We start from the raw sequence: 21,036 nt of genomic DNA, 5'->3' as shown, positions 1-21,036 counted from the left end.
GCCGTTTCATTTGGGATGATCGTGGGATAATTCCCATTGATTATCTTGAAAAAGTAAAAACTTATTGCAAAAAACGTTTGAACGAGAAAATCGAACAAAAACGTCTGCTTTTGGCTAAGAAAGAAAGTGTTGTTTCAATGCACCAGCTCACATATCCGTTATTGCAAAAGTTTGAATTGCTACCTACCTATTAGTTAGATTTAGCGAGATGCAGAAATATGAAGAGTTGATGCAGTTAATGGCTATTTTGAGAAGCTTGGGGATCTCATGTACTACTGGGACCATCCTCGTATACTATTGTTTGGCTGTTAGGAATTATTTCGAGGGTTGCTGACAGCCTTGAGCGCATAGGGGGTGGAGGTTAAAAAACATTGAATACTTGGTGGTTCAAGAAGATTAAATCTAAAGCTGCTGACAGCTTGGTAAATACAGAGAGTTGTACGGCGGGGTCGGAATCGCTTACCTGGTGTACTCATAGGTTGCATGCAAATCTTTTGATGATCCCTTGAAATTTTTCGATTTATATATTATTCATGTAATATTGTAAAGTGTGGTAATACAAGTAGGAATTTAGGAAAAGTTGGTTATCAATTCATTTGGTTTATTTGCGTCCATCTAGTGATTTTTAAACTTTCAGTGTTTTTTACTTATATCGTACTGTTTTTATATTTTAAAATTGAAAGAGGTACTTGTTACTAAGTGACATATTGGGATTCCAATTCCGTGATAAGAAATAATGAGTAACTATCTTCTTTCACAAAATGTTATACATTTTATAAAAGCTATAATTCGGAAAAAAGTGTTGTCTATTTATTAAAGGAGTGCATCCACTTTTTTCATATTAACCTCAGTCAATGTGATGTATAAAATATTGAATGAATGAAAGACAACATATCACTTAGCTCCCCAAAAGAAAATTTTAGTCGCAAACTGTTAGATTTATCCGAAGAAGCAGGAGGATCATACTCAGTTTATTTTCAAGTCAAATGACAGCTAGAAGGATCCGTCTTTAGTGGTTCAAAACAACGATCCACTAAAGATGGACGTTTTATTATCCTATATATAGTATTAGAAGACGGTTTTATCGACGATGGATTCAAGGTTACTAGAATAACAGAAGGTTTGTGACATGCGCATGTTTTTGTAAACAAACAATCAGCTGCTAGAACCCAACTACGTCATTATGTTTACATTTTTGTTTTGTTAATATCTTCTTCTTCTTATTTTAAGACTATGTCTTGTGTTTTCAAAGAGGTAGCCTAAGTTGTGACTCCGAGGACCAGCTTTCATACCAGCGCTTTGGTGGTCTTCCAGGCGGTATACTTGTATTGGGTCTCTCTTCCTTTGCGATTTTCGCCAGTCGATCGTCGTCCATTCTATTGACGCCCATCTCACTGTATCCGGAACGTCACACATTCTTCTAATTTCATTGCTCTTTATTCTGTCTCTTAGTGTTTTCCCTGTGATTGGGCGTAATGTCTTCATCTCGGTCGTTCTGAGAATCCACTTAGTAGTTGCAGTCTCCGCCCTCGTTTCTAGTACGGCCATACTCTGCCAGTATGGCCGTTGGGCGGATTAAGTAGCTCAGCGACCATGCTGCCGGTCCCAAGCCCGGATAAATGAGGAGGGTTGTGAGGCAAGGCTAGCTACCTACCTCATGTAAAACAGCCATTTGCTCAGAGAACGAAGAAAGTAGCCTCTGGCTATACAATCGAATATATTTCTAACTAACGAATTTATTGAGACTCACAGCTGTGAAGAACCGGTGACGTTACTTGTCTACTGCGCATCTTGTTATTGTCACAAAACTTCTATTATTATAGTAACCTTGGATGGATTGTTGCCGTTCGAATTAGAACAAGTTGGCGGTTACCGTCACGACATGAAAGTGAAGGTTTTTGAATATTGGTTCGAAAAAATACTAAGCAGGTTTAAATGAAAAGGTTCTGAGCGATTATGATTTATTACTTTTCTAATTAACTATACAATATAATTTAATTAAGCATAAAATAATTAAAATGTCAGTCACAAATTTGTTAATAGTATCACAGAGTAGCTATTATCACACTTTATGTCCCGTTAATAATAATCACAATATATGAATTTAATAAATTGATATGGATCATTTTTTGATAGATTCGTCACTAATTTTTTTACAAACACAAGACGTATGGTTCGTCGCTTTAAACGTTTTATATTCGTCATTGCTACCAATATAAAACGTGAGTAATATGTTTTCATCGGATGCCGCTTGGCATCTTTCGTTGTAATGTTTACAACATCCGGATCCTTCGCATCTATGAAGAATTGTTGCGTAGGGTCTCATCTGTAATAAAACATACAAATAATCAAACATTCAATAACTGGGTTATGGAAAATATACAAAGTGGAATTGTCTTATGAAAAAGGCTGATACTGTTCTTACAGTAGTAATAAATCAAAATTAGTATTCTTTTATTTACCATAATTTAAGTGTGTAATGCTAAATGACGAAAAAACACTCGGTAGAATTTATTTAAAACAAGTAGGATAAATATTCAGTTATTTGACAAAAAATCTTTCTAATAAGATCAAATATAAGGGTGAATCTATTTCTTGTAAACAGATGACGCCATAGCACTTTTCTGTATGAACTGACAATCAGGCAATCTAAGAAACAGCTGATGTATGTTAAAATGACAGCTGTAGGGTAAACAATTGACTTTTTCCTATATACCCATATTAGCTTAGCTTCTCTTGATTTTTTTTGATATTTTGGTTGTTTTGTATTGTTTTTTTTGCTTTATGGTGCTAAAAGGACTTCATGGATACTTTTCAGATCTATTTTAATGAAATTAATGCAGCCAAAACTGAATATTTTTGCAGTGTTTTATTCAGTCTGCAAGTAAGCTGTCGAGCAATTCCCAAAATTTGGAATACTTGGTTTCTTAATGGAAATTAATTGTTACTGTTGCGTTCAACCATGAATGAGTTCTTTTTAATGTTTAAAGTGATAACCCTGTGGTAGCTGAAACGTATAAGGACAAGTTTCCTATATACTTGGTTTTAGACTATATTTACCTACATTAAGCACAACACCGTGAAAAAAGAAAGCAACTAAGCCTCGTTTCCGGGAGGAAATTTCGCACCCCTTCAAGTCGCAACTTTTTAAGGAGCAATTTTGCGATAAAACAGAATGTCTGAAATACAACAAATAACTTCATAACTTCACAAACCTGTATGCCCCACAGCGGTTGTTTTTAAAAGGATACAGCTAATTCTGACAATTCGTTAAATTGCTTAATACAATAGAAACAATTTTTTAATACTGTGCTTACATTCCACATGTTACATAAGTCAACACTAAAGATAAGTTGATGAACTAAGCCATTTTTAGTGATTTAATAGACAAAAATAACCTATAAATTTCATTTTGTTGATGGCCAAGAATTGTAAATAAAAATAGGAAAATTTTCAATTATTGATCCATGCTTCCTACTATTTGTTTTCCTTTTTTGTCTTTGCCTCACTTTGATTTGAACACTTCATTGTAGGTAGAGGACGATTTAGAATACATTCATAGGTTTTATTGAATTTTGCGAATGGAGTCGATAACAAATTAATTCCTTCATAAACTCGAATGTTAGAATAAATTAAACAGAAGTGACTATTGTGCCACAATACGTGAACAAAGGAATATTTGAAATGTTTGAAGAGAAAAGTAACAAGCTGAATGGCATGTTACAATCGGTGTAATCAAAAAGCAAATAATTAATACTCAACAGTTTACCTTATTATTTGATTCATAAAACTGTAACGCTATGTATATATGTACAAATCATCAATATTTTAATTTTTAGATTATGTTTATTGATATGGGTGTTGGTAGATATTAGACTTCTTACAGTGTTTATCTAGAGGAGTTAACTGAATTTATTATTGGTTTTATCTGCTTTATCTTGAACGTTTTTCACAAAACATTTGTTATTTCCGTATCAGAGATAAATATTATGTTGGTTTTAATCAGTTTTCTCTAAAATTTATGAGTATAACAGCCTTAACAAAAGATAATACATTTTTTTAGCTGTAATTTTTCAGTTTTTCTATTTAAATAAGGATTATTGATGTTTGTTGTTGATGTGAATCTATTATAAAAATATTGACTCATTGCTTTGTTTAAATTCTATCAGTGCAACGTGTGACCTTCCCTTAAAGATGTAACTGATCGTGGTATCAAAAAAATGATTTCAAAGTTAATTGAATCTTTATAAAATAATTAATGCACAAATGGAAATATATACAGGATTCATTTTTTTTAAAATACGTGCTGCTTAGGTTCGGTTTGTAAAGTTATACAACACTCTGTATAGTCCGAGATAACTCAAAATTTAACAAATATAATTCATGGTATTACTTTCTTTCTTTATTTACTCTTATTATTATTCCATACATTATAATCATTTTTTAATAATTTTTACATTATGGTAATATACGTTAGTATCCATAAAATATCATTACCCAAATAATCATTTTTCCTCTAGATTTCCGTACCTATTTGTTTGCACTATATTTTTTCAACTTTCCCATTTCCATTTTATTTTAAATAGAGAGTAATTTTTGAATTTCATTTAATTTTTTGATATAAGACAAACAATAGTTGTTAGAGTGGAAATCTGCAAAGAAAAATTGACTTTTTATAAGCCTTGTGCACGAACCATTGAGCTATCGAAGTTATTTTACATATGTAACCTAAATTTGTAAAATCCTATAGTGATCAAAATGCAAAAAATAGCATTCAGTTTAATTAATAATCTAATTAAATTGTGAGATAAAGTGCGGTACAAATATCTTCACTTCCTTTTCATGTTTACCGAAAAAATTTTATTATTTATGTGTTAAAAATATAGACGCTCACCTTTCTCATATATTCCTTGTAGGTACTTTCCCATGCCTCATTTCCAATAATCTCTCTCAAGTATACAACGCGGGGCTGCGGTTCTTTACAAGGGAACATTTCATAAGAAACTCTTGCCATGTGCAACGACCAATCATCACTAACCAAACTTCTACAAATGGAAATGGCCATATTAACAAAAACTATCACTCTTATAAAAAACATCATTTCGAGGTATTATTTTCGAACCAAAAAATGTATACACACAGTTGCCCTCGATTATAGATTATGCGTGACTGATATTTACGTGAAGGTTACTGCAAACGCCGCGTGGTCTCAATTTTAAATGAAACAAATTACATTCGAAACCGGCATTTTATTTATTTTCGTTGGTAGTATCTATCCAATCAAGTGTTCGTCGAGTATATTGGTTGGATGGGGAAACCTCTTCTTCTAGCACCTGCGCGGGAAATATCACGACACACACAGGGAAGTGATGAAAGATAACTGGAGAGTGCAAATGACTCCGAATTCTGGGAAAACCATATTAATAAGTAATTAGTATGGAATTGGAAAAATCTCGAATCGGTAATCTGTCTACAGTCGCGTCATAATTTTTACACTGCGGTGGATTTTTTAATGTTTAATAAAAATGTGTTGGTATAACTGATGGAATACAGAATATAACTGATCGAAGCATTAATTAAGATAAAAATATTAATGAAAGATGAAATATTTTAATGATTGAGATATTTATACGTAGAAGGAGAAACCAGTATAACGACTAATGTTAATACTGGTTTTGCATTTTCATCAACTGGATTAACAACAATGAAGATAATATTAGGTTATTTTTTTCATGTCCATAGCATTGGACTACCAAACTGGTTTTATTTCATATATATAATATGTAGAAATATGCACTAAATTCTCATATTTTCAATGAATATATTCAGAGTTAAGTATTGAAATATATGAGAATCCTTTCCAAGTTGACATTTCAACTGATAGAAATATCAAGGAAAACTAAAGATTTATAGTAAAATAATATGATGACACAGAAAAATTAATAATAAATAAAGGAGCGAAGCAAGGCGATGAACAGAAATGTAACAATAGAGTGAAGTCTAGTATAGTAGGAAATACTAAAGCTGTAATGAAAGAAATGTTGTTGAGCAAAAAGTATTCAAATTACTTACTTAAATACTTAATCTTAGGGCATTTGAAGCTGTTGGCTTTTTCATTTTTTCTTATCCTGTGTCTTTTGTTTTAATGTCTGCCATCTTATTTTTTAATTTTCCCCGCTACCTTAATTTCTTCTGTCTTTTTTTGTGAGTTCGTGCTTCATATATCTTCCGGATTAATCTTTCTTCTCCCATTTGGAGCTGTTGATTTGTTCCATAATCGATTCTCCTAATTTTATTTTCTGTGCCTTCTTCTTTCGGTTTATTATCTTCGTTTAAATTTTGTGTTCGTTCGTTTTCATATTCGTTATCATTACACTGTCGTTGTATATTTTCAAAAGCCTTTACTCCGTTTATTAGTTTTTCGTTTATACAAATTAACATATCAAGAAGAGAAAAGAAAGAAAATACAAAGCAAGAAATTGGAAGATGTGTGTTTGAAGTGTCGAAGAAATTTAAGTATTTGAACGAAGGTGATAGAACAGAAGATGTGAAAGGGAAGACATATGTATATAATAGAGGTTAATACTGAAAATAAAGACTAAGATCAATATTGTTGGATGGATTTGGAAAGAATGGGAAGATGAATGGTGGAAGACGGAAGTGAAAAAAAGGATATTTATTGGTAGATTCTTACGTGGAAATTATTGTTATTTGTATGATTTCAATTACTTATTTAGAGTTGAGTGAACTTTTTAAAACAAACTCTAATATTAACAACAAATATATGCATTTTGAGTAGATGATTTTAAAAAATATTCGACGTGTTCAATTCAAATCAACATTGTCTCTTGAGATTGTAATTCATTCACAAATCAACAAAGTGAAGAAGAGAATGTGATTTTTTTTATAAATAAATTCTTACGGTATTTTATTTCAAAATATCACTGAATCTATATGTTGCAACAGGTTTTCAAATCAAGATAATAATACATCGACCTAAAATTGTGCAAAATTGATAGTCGCATAGTGTAAAAAATTCGACTACAGAGAGATGTCAAAGAACTTGGTGTGACGACATCTTCACCAATAAACTCGTATTGTGGAATGTTGTTACTAATTATTTACATAACGTACTGGAATAGGGAGGTATAATTGAAGAACGTATTCATACAACACTGAACTTAAACTTGGTCATATCAGTTTATTGAGGTCAAGGATCAACAATTTTTCATCGCCGGATGTTTGTTCACATTTAAATTCTAGAAGGTGATTTTGTGATCTCCATCTAGGACTATATTTTCATCCAATTATTTCTTATTATTCACGGAGTTCAAGTTATTAATGAAAAAGGAAGAGTGAAAACTAGGGATTAAGGAAAACCTAACCTAACCTATTTTTATTTAACAACATGCACTTTCAAGCTAAAAAAGAAATCACCTGGAAAACAAAAATATCGGTATTTAAGATTATATACTAGCCAATATTAATATTTATGGAAGTGAATGCTGGATATGAAGTACTTAAGGAGACCAAAGGAAATAACAAGTAAAGACAGAATTAGGAAACAGAAGAAGAAGGGACTCAGCACTACCTTTGGTTAGACATAGGGTTATGTTTATATTCTTTCTGTTGTTAATAAATATTGTATATTGTGAATATTGTAATCTTTTTTTGATCCACTGAAGAAGTGTTATTTATAACTGGGTGAAAAATAAATTGGAATTTGCGACTTAGTTAAAGAAATTTCGTGCCATACCGACCTTACACTACAATTAATAATCCTATAATTTATCTACTATAAATAAAAATGTATTAATGGGAAAAACTTTGTTTTAGAAACTAGTGAAGTCCAGACAGTTTTAATTAATATTGATTGAGTTGAATTAATGTATTAGATACATTCATAAATTACTACAAACACTTTGTATGGGATTTTAAGATGTAGTTCTGAGGAATGAGGTAAATTTCAAAATTAATTTGGCAAAGGCAAAAGTGATGTACAACGAACCGGATATACTAAAAAGCAATAAAAGTGGAAGTAATTAACAAACCAGCGATATTAATATGGCGCGTATTCGGCAAAAAATTGATTATGTTCAAATCGAGAATACCAATCTAAGTCAAGAAAAGAGCGTTTTACCATTGCGTACAATCAGTCCTAATATACAACCTGAAGACTGAAAACCGACATAAGAAAATACCAGGTTATTTTAGTACTTTTGCCGTACTTCTTGCACCTCCAATTAAGAAAAGAGTTACTATAAGTGGTGGGCTGAAAATTTCGTAGGCTAACATAGAAAAAAAGTTTATTTACAACCATATATGCAATGCTGTCATTATTAACGTCATTGAAGGTTAGAAAGTGTCATATTACACACCTCTTATTGCCTTTGAGAACAATAAAATGATTATAGTGGTCATATAATACAAATTCTACAGTATAATTTGTCTTTAGTATCTAAATAGATTTCAGTTTCGACGATAACCTCTTGATCAGTTCAAAATTTCTGTTCCGCGAGCATCTTCTTGACTTTTGCGAATAGGAAAAAGTAGCTGTGGGCCAGATCTAGAGAATGCGGAGGTCGCTGAAGTGATTTGAATGCTAATTATTGTAATTTATCCAACGTTTGATTGATTTGTCTTGATGAAACAGCATGATCCTTCTTCTTCAAATGGAGCTGTTTTTCCGCGATTTCTTCCTTTAAAAGTATGCTACGTAATAATCATTGTTGGTGATTTTATTCCTATTTAAGACAGTCTATGATATTATACCTTGAGTATCCTAAAATACTGATGCTATAACCTTGCCAGTTGTGTTTTGCGTCTTTCCACACTTTGAAGTCGGATCATCACGCATAGTCCACTCCGCTAACTTTCGATTGGACTCCGGTGTCAAATGACAGATCCAGAATCATCAATTTAAATCAAATTTAAACTATTTCTTGAAAGTAATGCTTCAATACATAACGACAGATGTCAAATCTATACACTGTCTTTTGAAGGTTAGAGTTAACAATAATTATATACATTTAATTCTAATGGCGTTCAATACGTACATAATTTAAATAATCCCTTTTATTAAGTTCTGGTTAACTATATTTCGTTTAAAATTGAGTTGTTTTTGGAAAAAATCTTCTCTTATCATAGTTTGCTAAACTTGTAGTGAATGTTTAACATGTCAACTGTAAACAATAATGATATACAAAGCTATAAAATGATATCGGATTGAACATTGAATTTATACTGTTTATAATCTTAGCGTAAAAATGGTTGTATCTGAATTAATATTTATATCATTATTTATTTTCGGAGTAGTATCTGGTAGGAATTTAACAGATATAGAGTTATTTTCTGAACATATCTCCTCTGTATCAGTTAATAGGTACCCATGTAAAGAACCACAACCAAGATTTTTTCAATTAAGGGAACTTATTAACGATGAAATGTACGAACGTTATTACAAAAAGTACATAAAAAGTGTGAGTATTTTTATCTCAATATATTTTTATTAACAATCTTTGGTCTAAACACAAAATTTAGTTTTGGTAACGTCGTTTCATTTGCGTTATTATCAATCTGATTTTTGGGAAGTTGTAGTGTATTTTTTTTTGTTTATGTGCATAATTTGAGTAACTGTTATTTTTTAATAAAAAGAGTGATAAGAATGATGAGTGCTGATTTGGAAACACCACTCCGATAATAAAAAAAACAAAGTGCTATTTGTATTTATCTGTCTTTGTTACTAAATCGTAAAAGTAGTGGTGTCATAAGGGAGCGTGCTTGACCCAGTACTGTGTCTACTATATACATAGGATATACCAAACATGAATGTGGAAGAAGCTACACAAAAGATACAAAAAGTCACCAATAAATTCAACGTAAAGACCAAAAAGAGGAGAATTGAACTTAATGAATGGAAATCGGTAAACATAAAGTATACAAAATAAAAACGAACAACCAAATGTAAATGGAATGGAGATACCATATGGAAACACACCAAGAAATGTCTTCAAAAAGCTTAGATGGAAGTAGCATGTGAAAACGTAAAAATCTAAATGCAAAAAAAAGAAAAATATGTTGACTAGAGAGTCCCAAATTTTAACACATGTTCATACTTAAGCAAATGCCAGATCAATCACCTTTGAATCAAAAATTTCAATACAAAGATCATCCTACTATTGAGGATGCACCATACGATATTTGAAATGCATATCTACATGGGGACCTCGACTTATCAGTTAACAGTTAAGGAATAAATTAAGATATATGCCCAAAAGTACGAAGACAGGATACATAATGTTAATATCGAGATGTTTCAACCGATCGATCAACATTACCTAAACGGACGAAACCTTCGGGCCTGGTGAAAATTTAAAAGCAGATCACAGTGATAAGTTAAAGTTCACAGATTAGAACTAGGTGATACCAATGAGTGATAACTTAGTTTTAAGGATTATGTATATATATTTAGGTTGGTGGTTTGTCGGTTGCGATCACCTGTAATATAACTTGAAAATTGAATTTTATTTCATTCAACTTCCTATAGAACATTTTTTATTTGATAAAGAAAATTAAAGCGTGGTCAAATTATGGTACGAAATTTCTAGCTTAACTCTATTTTATTCAAGTACCAAAACAAAAGGTATGATTAAAACAAATTCGATATTTATTTACAGATAAGACCCTATGGAACAGTTCTCCACAGGTGTGAATTTTCTGGTTGTTGTGTAATATTCAATCAAACTTGTAGAGCAAAGGAAGAAAAACTATCAATCTTAACATTTTATAACGCTGTGCGAGATCAATATTTTCAAATAAAAGCATCTAATAACACTATGTGTGCTTGTTATTAATAACGATTTTGTTCATGTAGGAAGAAGTAGGTTTTTTGTAAATTTTACTAAAATAAATAATACTTATAAATGATAATACACTTTTATTTTGCTTTGTGTAAAAAATATCAAATATTTTTGAAGAGTTTTTTGTATTTTCTAACACCGTAAATAGATATTACAAAAAATACGAAACTAAATGTTAATCGAGCAATTTATATGCCAGTATTGACATAGATGAGAAACATGGACTCTAACTAATAGATTAAAAGGTGAATTGCAAGCTGCAGAGATGAAATATCATAGGCGCGTGCCTGTAAGAGGTGTTACAATAAAGGAAAGATTAACATATGACCAATTACGACAAGATCTGGAAATCATATCGTTCAGGAAGCTCATTGAGCAAATATAGTTAGCTTGGTGGGGTCATTTACAAAGAATGGAAGATTCAAGACCAGTGGAGAGAGCATGGGAAGCAAAATTAAGCAAAAACATAGAAAAACGAAGATAAACTTGATAAACAAGAAAGTAAGCTTAGACCAGAAACCACATAGAGACCATCAAATTTATGAAAATGTTAACAAAGTAAATAATACGAGTTTCCAGGAAAAATACCGTGAACCATTTTTTACTATACTTTATCAAACTTACTCTATTAGTTTGTTTAAAGTGATTTTACAAAACAAATAATTACTAACTTCTAAGCAACTTATTAACCTAAGTGGTTCATTTTCAATTTATGTTATATAATGATGGTATTTGGTTTAACCAAATGAGATTACAAATTTAAAATTGTTTTGACAGTTCACTGGTTCATAAACGCGGCTCAGAATATACAAAAAGTTTATAAAAACCTAACTTAAAATTTATGAGGAAGTCGCAACTAAACCAATTATCGAAAATATGAGAAAAACTTATTTTAGGTATTTTTGTGCTTTAATCGGAGATCTGGATAATGAATTGTAGTTGTTATATGGTGTATGGTATATGTATAACGATTACGCTTGGTTCCAATTTTGGTTAGCCACATTTAATTGTTCAAACTGAGATTTAGTAAGAGATTTGTGGTTGTCAAAGCAACCTCCAGAACTTCTTGATTTCCGACCCAAGAAGTGGAACTTACTTGACAAAGAAAAGTAAAATGGCTTACTTTAATTATTTAATGTCTAAAAGCAGTAAAATAGCCTATCAGTAACAAAAAATATCTCCATTATATTAGCTGTTTTAAGTTTGGAATGGATTTGAGGTGTTTAAGACATCGATATTACAGATTTACTCACAAATAAACAAACAACGAAGCAAAGTGAACAAAATAATGTACATAATCTGTCCGTTAGAAGTGGAATTTACATTACTTCATAAAAAAGCAGCTTCTGCAATTGTAAATGCAACAAAAGATACCTATTATCTAATGTTAAGTAACTTCATTATGATTTGCTTCAATATGAATAGTTTAGAAATCATTTGGTATTATTTAAATTATTTCAGCACGCTTAACCTACGTTACCAGCCTGGTGATATAATGTATCATTTCCCGGACACAAACTGACGACAAAATGTAGTGATATATTACGAAACAGAATTAAATAGAAGAGATGAGATGTCGTAATGGACGCGAAGCCATCTACTCATAGTTATAACGATTCCGCAGGTATACATAAAAATAATTGAAAAATTTTCCCAATAAAATTTCCAAAACTGCCAAATGTTCAGTTTTATAAATAAATTGCAGTTTTTAGCTAGTTGACTACAACATTCATAATGAAGCCTTGTTTTTTCTTTTTTCATTTTTAATTATTTTCTTCACTTTGTTTCTTTACTTATTTCTGAGTGAATCCGTAGTTTCTCACGATATATTTTAAGGTGCTTCTTTCCACTTCATAAACGCTTCCTCTTCACACCGCTGCAGAAAACGCGTGCAGATGTCCCAAAATTCAGAGGTCACCCATCTGTTTAAAATTCCGAGTCGTTATATATATAGGGTGAGCCAAAAACGCGTACGATTTTACAAACTCTCTTGCGTTTGAACGTTATGAGAGGGAGCTGTGCGAGTGGTGGGGATGAGTAGCTCGTTTCTCGGAAATTTAGTCGCGATGAATCACTTCACCGGAGCGTAACGTGCATTCTACATTAAACATTATTACAAAAATGGCGATTCGTGCGCTATTTGTTGGCGTTTCTTTCGACGTCAGTTTGGATTACATGACATAAATCGGTGTCCGAGGGATCGTGGTTCAGAAAGTTCGAAGCTACTGGTTCGACTCTCAACCAATAGCCTACGGGTCGCATGTTGTCGAAAGATCTATATACATCCGTATAAAATTCAAATTGTGCAGAAATTAGAGCCAAATAATTTTAAGACGAGCTTTTGTTGGAATGATGCTGGAACGCTTTCAGAGTTTCAACATTTTCATGTTAATAGACAGAATTGCCGTTACTGGGCTGCAGAGAACCAACGTGCAGAACATCAAAAGCCTCTGCAATCGCCGAAAATAATTGTTTGGGCGGCCATATCAGCGCACGAAATTGTCTGACCCTATTTCTTCCAAAATCAACAGGAGCAATCTGTCACTGTAAATTCTGAACGATACATAGCCATGTTAAGGGATTTTTTCTTTCCGCAACTGCAACAATTTGAAGCCTATAATCGTACGACAGGATTTCAACAAAAGGGCGCGACATGTCATACTTCTAATGCCTCTTTGGCGGTCGTAAACCAGGTTTGCTGGGAAACTGATTTCTCGCCGAGGTGACATTGCATGGCCGCCTAGAAATCCGGACCTAACACTACCGGATTTTTTTATATGGGGATACCTGAAAAGTAGAGTCTACTCCAATAACCCAGCCACACTTAATAAGTTGAAGCCATCCGAGAAGATATAGCAGCTATTTCCCGCGCAATGTGCCAGCGAGTTTTTACCAATTCGAGATCTAGATTCAAGGAATGTTTGCAGCGCTATGGTGCACACCAGGATGATGTTCTCTTTAAGAAATGAATTTCCCAGATGTATATTTCAAATAAAATAAAAAATTTTGTATGTGGATTATATTTAGTTTTGTTACTATTTTTTTAAATTCACAAAACTTTCTGGCCTACCCACTTTTTCAGCCATATCGTTTACGGTACTGCGTCGGTCTCCCAAAATGAGTACACTAAAAAGCGAGTCAATTAATCTATAGCGAGTGTCTCAATGACATAACTTAGTTTATAAAATCGATATATTCGGCCATATTAAAAAACGTATTATTATTGTTTCATTTTAATCTTTCAATGTTATGATCATGAATACGATGAGATGCTATTGAATGAAAACAAACCACAAAAAACGTAAATAGTAAAATTTATTGCGGTATTATTAATGATGTTACTTTATAATTAACTAAATCGAAATTAGATGTACTTACGTCAAAAGTTTGTGGACACGATAGTTACACAACGTGACGGTAACCACGAATTTTCCTTGTTAGTATGTAGCAATAATTTATAAAATAAACGAATTTATAAACATTTCACGGTGTTATGACGTTCGCTAAAAAACATTGAATTAATTGGTAAACCAAAAATCGTCTAGAATCGATAAGGATTCAGCATTCGAAGTATGCAAATACATTAGCGAATGATTAATTTTCAAAGCTATACAAAACAGACTTGGAAAAATTTCAAACACTTCTTGGTATACACGCATATTGATGCAAAATATTCGGGAGTCAATGTTATGCTGTGACATAAAAAATGTTTTATACGAACTCTCGTTTCTGAGGGATATACCTATAATGTCGCGTAACTTTTACAAGGCAACCTGTACGATCTAAAGATAACAACCGTTCTCCATGAAGAGACATACTGAGAAAATTTACAATAAATTGTAACTATTTATCCACTGTATTTTTAATAAAACAATACTCTCTATTTCAAAACTATCTTTTATCATCGTGGCAAAAGTTGTCCAGTTTCTATCAGAATCCAGCAGGTTCGGTACAAGATTCTCAGCAGTGAGGATGTTGGTTGCTCCTTTCTGGCATATTTAAACAACATCCTCACTACTGAAAATCATATTCTCATATATGTAGACAAATTGTGACATATACAAAACAATTAATGAACCCATATTAACACACACACCTAGTCCAAACCCGTCCATTTTAAATTGTATTCCTCAGAAACCGATAAATTTCAGGAGAAGCTTGAATTTACCTACTATTCGTCTCTAGAATTGTGCAAATCCTCATCCGATTTATCATATAGTCGAGATCTTTCCGATTCTGGGTGGTACCTATTTTTTTTTGTTATTTTTCTTCTATTTAAATCACTTCTGGTTGCGATACTGGCCTTATATGCCTGGCGTACTCCATTAGCAGCCTCAGTAGGATGTTGGAGTGGTCCTCACCTTTTAAAATTTTTTTCTGACGGTTTCGTCCTTGTTATCTCTTGGTCCACCTCTAGATAAATTCAAAGGGCGTTTGCTGCTTGACTTAATCTCATATTTTGACACAGGTAATTAAAGTTCGTACAATGATCTCTTCTGGTACCGACAGATCGAGTTCTGTTTTGTAAGCCTTTACAAGTAACTCAAAACCGTTGGATAGTTGATACCAAGGCACCAATGATGTCTCGACAAGTTACATGCTGATCTACCTCGATCAGTTGCATAAAAATTTTCTACACGGTTTTGATGCATTATAGATAGAACGAATGGATTGATGGAAGCCGGCTTTAACGGAGGACAAACCAAAATAAGCATATTTTTCTTGCTAGACAAAAACACTACTGTCTTCTACTTATTTTACAACTAAACTCCTAAATACAGATGATGACAGGTCTTTTAATTGGATACCGTGTGTTTAGTTCTGCTTAGTACAATGCCCAACTACCTGTCTTCTGAGAAAAGCCCGGTTCGGAGTAGTGAACACGCGGACTGAGACCATGCCTTTCGATGTACTTGTACGTACTTCGGATGCGAACAAAACCCGCACCGTGTGACCTCTGCGTAAGACACTATTTCCATTGGCATCACCGTTGATCCGCAATGTCTTTAATGCGTGGAGGAGAACGAAACTGCGAACAACATAATCGATGAATGCCCAACACTTATACGTACGAGGACATCAAAAATATCTGTCCAAATTTGTTATGGTTTTAAACAAGCGTAACTAATTAGTTTCAAAATGCTCCGAGCGGCTCTTGTTTCTGTTTCATTACCAAACGATGTAATTTTTGTAATTATCTAGATTAGGTTGCACCCCTCCGATTTCGTTCTTATGAATGTGAACCATTTCTAAAAATTCTCTTTTCCGTGTATTAGATTCCGTTTCAAGAATTTTTTAATCTTTATAATTGAATTTGTTTTTTTGATATTTCATGGTTCGTTAATGCAGTTCTATTTTTTTTATCGTATTGATGACCTCTAAGTCTATTTTCTAAATATTGAGATGTTTGCCCTATGTAGACATGTTCTTTTGTTTTTTGGTGTTTTAGGTTTTAATGTAGATTTTAGATTTCCGGATAATTATTTTCTTTCACGCTTTCACGCAAAAAATGGATATATATATACAGGGTGATTCATTAAGAATGTCCAATCTCTGAACGTAGATTCTAGACCTCAAAATATGATGATTCTGCCAAACATGTCTTATGCAAATATTGCTAGTTCCCGAGGTACCTATAATGTCAAAGTTTAAATTTTGAAACACATTTTCAGTACGAGTTTAAGGGGTTAACATTTGGTGTGGTGTAATATGTGGGTATTTAATAGGTCCTTTTAAGCTGCCAACCAATTTAAATGGACCTCCTTATTTAGATTTTCTTCAAGAACATTTACACGAATTACTAGAGGATATACCTCTCGCTTTAAGACAGAATACGTGGTTTTTGCACGACGTAGCACCACCACATTATTCTTTACAAGTTCGTCAATACTTAAACGAACAGGTTTCGCATCGATGAATTGGTCGTGGAAGTGAGTTTGCTTGGCTACCAAGAGGCCCTGATTTAAATCCTTTGGATTTTTCAATTTGGTCGCAAATGAAGGCATTAGTTTACAAAGAAAAAATTACTTATCTTTCACAACTGCGACGGAAAATAGAAGAAGCCACGGATGTAATTAAAAATAATAGACAAGGATTATTTGATATTAAGAGATCTTTACGAAAGCGGATCATAATGTGTTGAAGTAAATGGTGGGCATTTTGAGCATTTGCTTTGAAGTTTTTTATTTTTGTTTACATATTTATTATTGTTACATATTTTTACAACTTTTTAGAAGCAAATAACTCGATAACCGATTGAGTTCCACGAATCAAAGAAGAGTAACTTTTTTTTGTAGAATTTAACGCTTTTTAATATTTTTTTTTTATTATTTTAGTTGTAAGTTTAGCCCAAAAAAAGTTTACTTTGATTTAATTAATACAAACAAGTGTAACTAGCGCCCTCTATTAGCAATGTTACATTAGAGTGCAAATTATGATTCCTCATGCCAAAAAACGTAAAATTGCCAATTTTCAAAGAGAAATTGTGAAAACATAAAAAATTATTGCGAAAATCAAAATTTAAATTTAAACTTTGAACTCGTATCTTGAAAACTAGCGATATTTGCATAGGGCATGTTGAGCAGAATCATCATATTTTGAGGTCTAGAATCTACAGTTCAGAGATTGGACATTCTTAATGAATCACCCTATATACATATATATCTATATATATATATATATATATATATATATATATATATATATATATATAAACATACTAAAATTTTAACTAAATCGCAGGGATGTAACCCAATCTACAAAATTACCTTTTTAAACGGTTGGAAAACTTGATACTGGAAATCTCATCTTACGAAAAAATTTTTCATATTACTGTGGATTAGCATATATTACACAAAAACTCTGCAAAACGGACAATAACATAAATACAGGTCGTAATGATAGCCAGTTAGTTACAAATAAGTCTAAATTGTATTATGATCACGTGTGTAATGGGAAATGCTACGTGGTTTTACCAAATTCATTCGAGTATAAATGCTGCGGTATAATATTTGATAGATTAATAATAAATTGAACTCAAATAACTTTATAATTTTGGAGAAGTTTTTTAAAAAAATGGCAAATATTTTTACGATTGTTTGTTTTTGTATAGTTGTTACTGTAAGTGGTATACCAAAAGAAAGATTAGATATAGAATTCGAAAACCATAGCCAAAGAGCTAATTTCTCAAAGTATCCATGTGAAAATTCGCAACCGAGACTTTTTCACCTGGAAGAAGTATCCATGGAAGTATGGGAAGAATATAAATACACTCTCAAAGAAGTAAGTAATTTTTAATATTATTTGCAACAGTCTTTATTTAATTATTATTCTCTCTCTGTTAAGATATTATGGAATGAACTTTCCACTTGTATTGGGATTAAAAATCTTTAGTTAGCTGAGTGTTAATCAAACTTTAGTATGAGAATGGGAAGTTCACGGGTATTTCAGTAAAAAAAAATTTCCTTAAAACATTTAATAAAAGTTATTAGATTTATATACCACTTAGTAATATAATCAATAAATTAATGTCATGATTAGCATTAGAATTTCCTTACACAAATGTGTAAAAGTTCTTCTTTTTATTTGGCGTATTAGTGTATTTTTTACCGTAAGCAATCATTAAAATAAATATTGTAACGTTTTTCGAATTTATTTACGCTCTTTATATTCGTGAGATGAATTAATAAACACTGTCTCTTACGTTCTTAATTTATTAACACACTATACAATAAACTTAACTCATAATAATTTACTTATAAATAGCACTTGAATAAATTCTGCGATTACTTTCACTAGTTCGTTATTTTCACTACGACTATTTATTTAAAACTAAGTAACTGCGTTTACACATTACACATATCATTTATATACCTAAATAAAATTCTACAAAGTTCTATAAGACAAATAAGCAAAAGAAATAAATAAATAGTCTTTTTTAGAAATTATTTAGAAGAAATAATGTGAATAAACCGCCCGCTACTAAAAAAATTGTATATAAATAAACATCAAACAAGTTTTGTCACACGTTTATAAAAAATGTATAAGGCGCCGCGCGAATTCGCCGTATTTCTAAAATTCCATAATAGCTGGACTCTGGGAGGGTCTAGGGAGGTTAGGTTAGGCCCCAAGCAGGAAGTGGCTCCGCAAAATGACTAATTTGATCATTTATTTAAAAAAAAAATGGATTCGTATCAAAGTTTGAATTTCTTTCCAAAAATTGTTTGGAAATTTAAATGAAATGTACGGTATATAAGATTAAATGGACAGTGAAATAAGATTTTAATTTATTTTTACTATGAACTGATTTTGATTTCCTAGTGTGGGTGACAGGGCCGTACTAGGAAAGCATTTTACGAACTTGCTCGTAACAATATGAATAAAAAGATTCTACAAAAATAAAACAAAAGAAATATCAATAATTTCATTTATTTCATAATTTTGTTTTCATTACTTGACAATTCTCATAATAATTGATTCATGAGATGAAAAATATGATTCATAAATAAAAGTTTCAATTAATTCGGTGATTGACGGGAAAACATTAATCGTAAATGTTGTATAAAGAAAACGAAAAAATTCCGAAGCAGCAAATTTTTGAAGGATTTGGAGACTTTACACTTTTTGAATATTTGGCAGTTGCTTATAGAACTGTATATAACAAAATTTATGAATTGTAAAAGTCACGAACGCTAAGTATTTCTTTGAATAAATTACATATATATATATATATATATATATATATATATATATATATATAATATATATAATAAATTATATTTATCTTGTCTACAACTAACTGTTTCGAATATTATTGATAAACCTCTGAAGTGAGTCACCTCATAAGCTAACATCTCGGATTAGTGAGAAACCTATATTGAAAAAAATGAGTGAAAAAAAAATAATGGCTTCTTGAATTTTCTCTTAAACAAATTTCACTGTATCTTGAAATACTAAAAATGTACTAATTTTTATGTGAAGAACAAAACTTCAATTGTATACTAGATCTTCAATGTAGTGATCCGATTTCCCCAAGAAAAACAATTCATCATTAACAACATTGATTAAAATTCATTTATTTTTTCAGATAAGACCTCATGTAACTGTTTTACATCGATGTCAGAATTCAGGATGTTGTGAATTTAACAAAAGATGCAAACCAATATTGGAAAAAAAAGTTGAACTCGTTTATTTTCACACACTTAGAGACAAATATTTTTCCATAGAGGCTATCAATCATAAAAAATGTCAGTGTCAGGATTATATACTAAAGTAAGAATTATAAAAACGGCATCCAATTTCCATGTCACTTTTACCAGTTTTTTGTAAACTGGTACCTGCCTGATGGTAAACATTTGGTAATTTTTCATTAATGCATTCGGTTTTGCTGAAGTGTATTTTGAGATTTGAGAAACTTGCGTAAATGACCGTTGGTATTCTTAATAAAATCAAAGTAATAGATAAAAATGCAATTCAAACAATTGGAGAAGCAAGTGGACTTTTCGTAAAAGAAGGCAAGGCGATAGAAGAATTAAACAAAATATTTTTCATAATAATGATAATATTATTATAATATTATGAATAAATGACAATAATGATAACGGAGCTGAAGAAATAGATTTGAGATGTATTAATGAAAATTTGCAGTACAGCATCTGTAAATTGGTGAAATCTTATTGTATCTTATATATTTCTAAATATATCGAACTTTCAAAATGAATGATTTTTTATTTTGTAATCAATTTAGGCAATGATCGGAAATTAATTTTTCACGCAGCTTAAAAACGTGTAGAAAAATTAATGGGCCGTATAACTGAAAAAATGATTTTATATGATGTTCGATAATATATTTTTTTCTTAAAACTCGTATATTTTTCTCGAGAAACCAGTTTCAGTTGATACGTCCCCCCGTCTTTTTATAATCTAAAATATAACTACATTCAATACGTCATATTGGTTTTTCCAATTTTTTTCATAATTTTTCAGATACAGCTTGATATTTTATAAACAAAAAGTGTAAAAGTCAAATGACAAATTCATGTATACGAGGAGATTCATTAAGAATGTCCAATTTCTGAACTGTAGATTCTAGACCTCTAGACCTCAAAAACAAGTGTATCTAGCGCCCTCTATTAGCATGTTAAATTAGAGTGCAAATTATGATTCCTCGTGCCAAAAA

The 21,036-nt window shown here is 31.5% G+C and overlaps 3 protein-coding genes across 4 annotated transcripts; 2 read left to right on the top strand and 1 right to left on the bottom strand.

The window, feature by feature from the left end:
- Positions 1-1,947: 1,947 nt before the first annotated feature.
- Positions 1,948-6,099, bottom strand: LOC130441119 (uncharacterized). 2 transcript variants are annotated; one of them, XM_056774655.1, is made up of 3 exons: positions 6,073-6,099; positions 4,895-5,045; positions 1,948-2,326 (listed from the first exon to the last, which is right to left on the bottom strand). In XM_056774655.1, exons 2-3 carry the CDS (start codon positions 5,012-5,014, stop codon positions 2,123-2,125), a joined length of 324 nt encoding a protein of 107 aa, XP_056630633.1. In that variant the 5' UTR covers positions 5,015-5,045; positions 6,073-6,099; the 3' UTR covers positions 1,948-2,122. The 2 variants fall into 2 exon arrangements, with proteins under 2 accessions (XP_056630633.1, XP_056630632.1); XM_056774654.1 differs by lacking the exon at positions 6,073-6,099 and having other exon boundaries at positions 4,895-5,316.
- Positions 6,100-9,133: 3,034 nt separating this feature from the next.
- Positions 9,134-10,904, top strand: LOC130441118 (uncharacterized). Its single transcript, XM_056774652.1, has 2 exons — positions 9,134-9,479; positions 10,677-10,904. The coding sequence occupies exons 1-2, from the start codon at positions 9,267-9,269 to the stop codon at positions 10,851-10,853; spliced, it is 390 nt and encodes a 129-aa protein (XP_056630630.1). The 5' UTR covers positions 9,134-9,266; the 3' UTR covers positions 10,854-10,904.
- A 6,958-nt stretch (positions 10,905-17,862) lies between these two features.
- On the top strand, positions 17,863-20,473 carry LOC130441117 (uncharacterized). Its single transcript, XM_056774651.1, has 2 exons — positions 17,863-18,140; positions 19,945-20,473. Exons 1-2 carry the CDS (start codon positions 17,934-17,936, stop codon positions 20,131-20,133), a joined length of 396 nt encoding a protein of 131 aa, XP_056630629.1. The 5' UTR covers positions 17,863-17,933; the 3' UTR covers positions 20,134-20,473.
- Positions 20,474-21,036: the final 563 nt, after the last annotated feature.

The sequence above is a fragment of the Diorhabda sublineata genome, chromosome 3 (genome assembly GCF_026230105.1).
Source record: "Diorhabda sublineata isolate icDioSubl1.1 chromosome 3, icDioSubl1.1, whole genome shotgun sequence".
Lineage (NCBI taxonomy): Eukaryota > Metazoa > Arthropoda > Insecta > Coleoptera > Chrysomelidae > Diorhabda > Diorhabda sublineata.
This window is presented reverse-complemented; position numbering and strand designations above follow the sequence as displayed.

Excerpts from the sequence above, each read along its gene's own strand:
- LOC130441117 (XM_056774651.1), top strand. The coding sequence starts at position 17,934 with ATGGCAAATATTTTTACGATTGTTTGTTTTTGTATAGTTGTTACTGTA. Across the intron at positions 18,141-19,944 it reads ATAAATACACTCTCAAAGAA|ATAAGACCTCATGTAACTGT; the intron begins GTAAGTAATTTT and ends TTATTTTTTCAG.
- LOC130441119 (XM_056774654.1), bottom strand. The coding sequence starts at position 5,101 with ATGATGTTTTTTATAAGAGTGATAGTTTTTGTTAATATGGCCATTTCC. Across the intron at positions 2,327-4,894 it reads ACAAGGAATATATGAGAAAG|ATGAGACCCTACGCAACAAT; the intron begins GTGAGCGTCTAT and ends GTTTTATTACAG.
- LOC130441118 (XM_056774652.1), top strand. The coding sequence starts at position 9,267 with ATGGTTGTATCTGAATTAATATTTATATCATTATTTATTTTCGGAGTA. Across the intron at positions 9,480-10,676 it reads ACAAAAAGTACATAAAAAGT|ATAAGACCCTATGGAACAGT; the intron begins GTGAGTATTTTT and ends ATTTATTTACAG.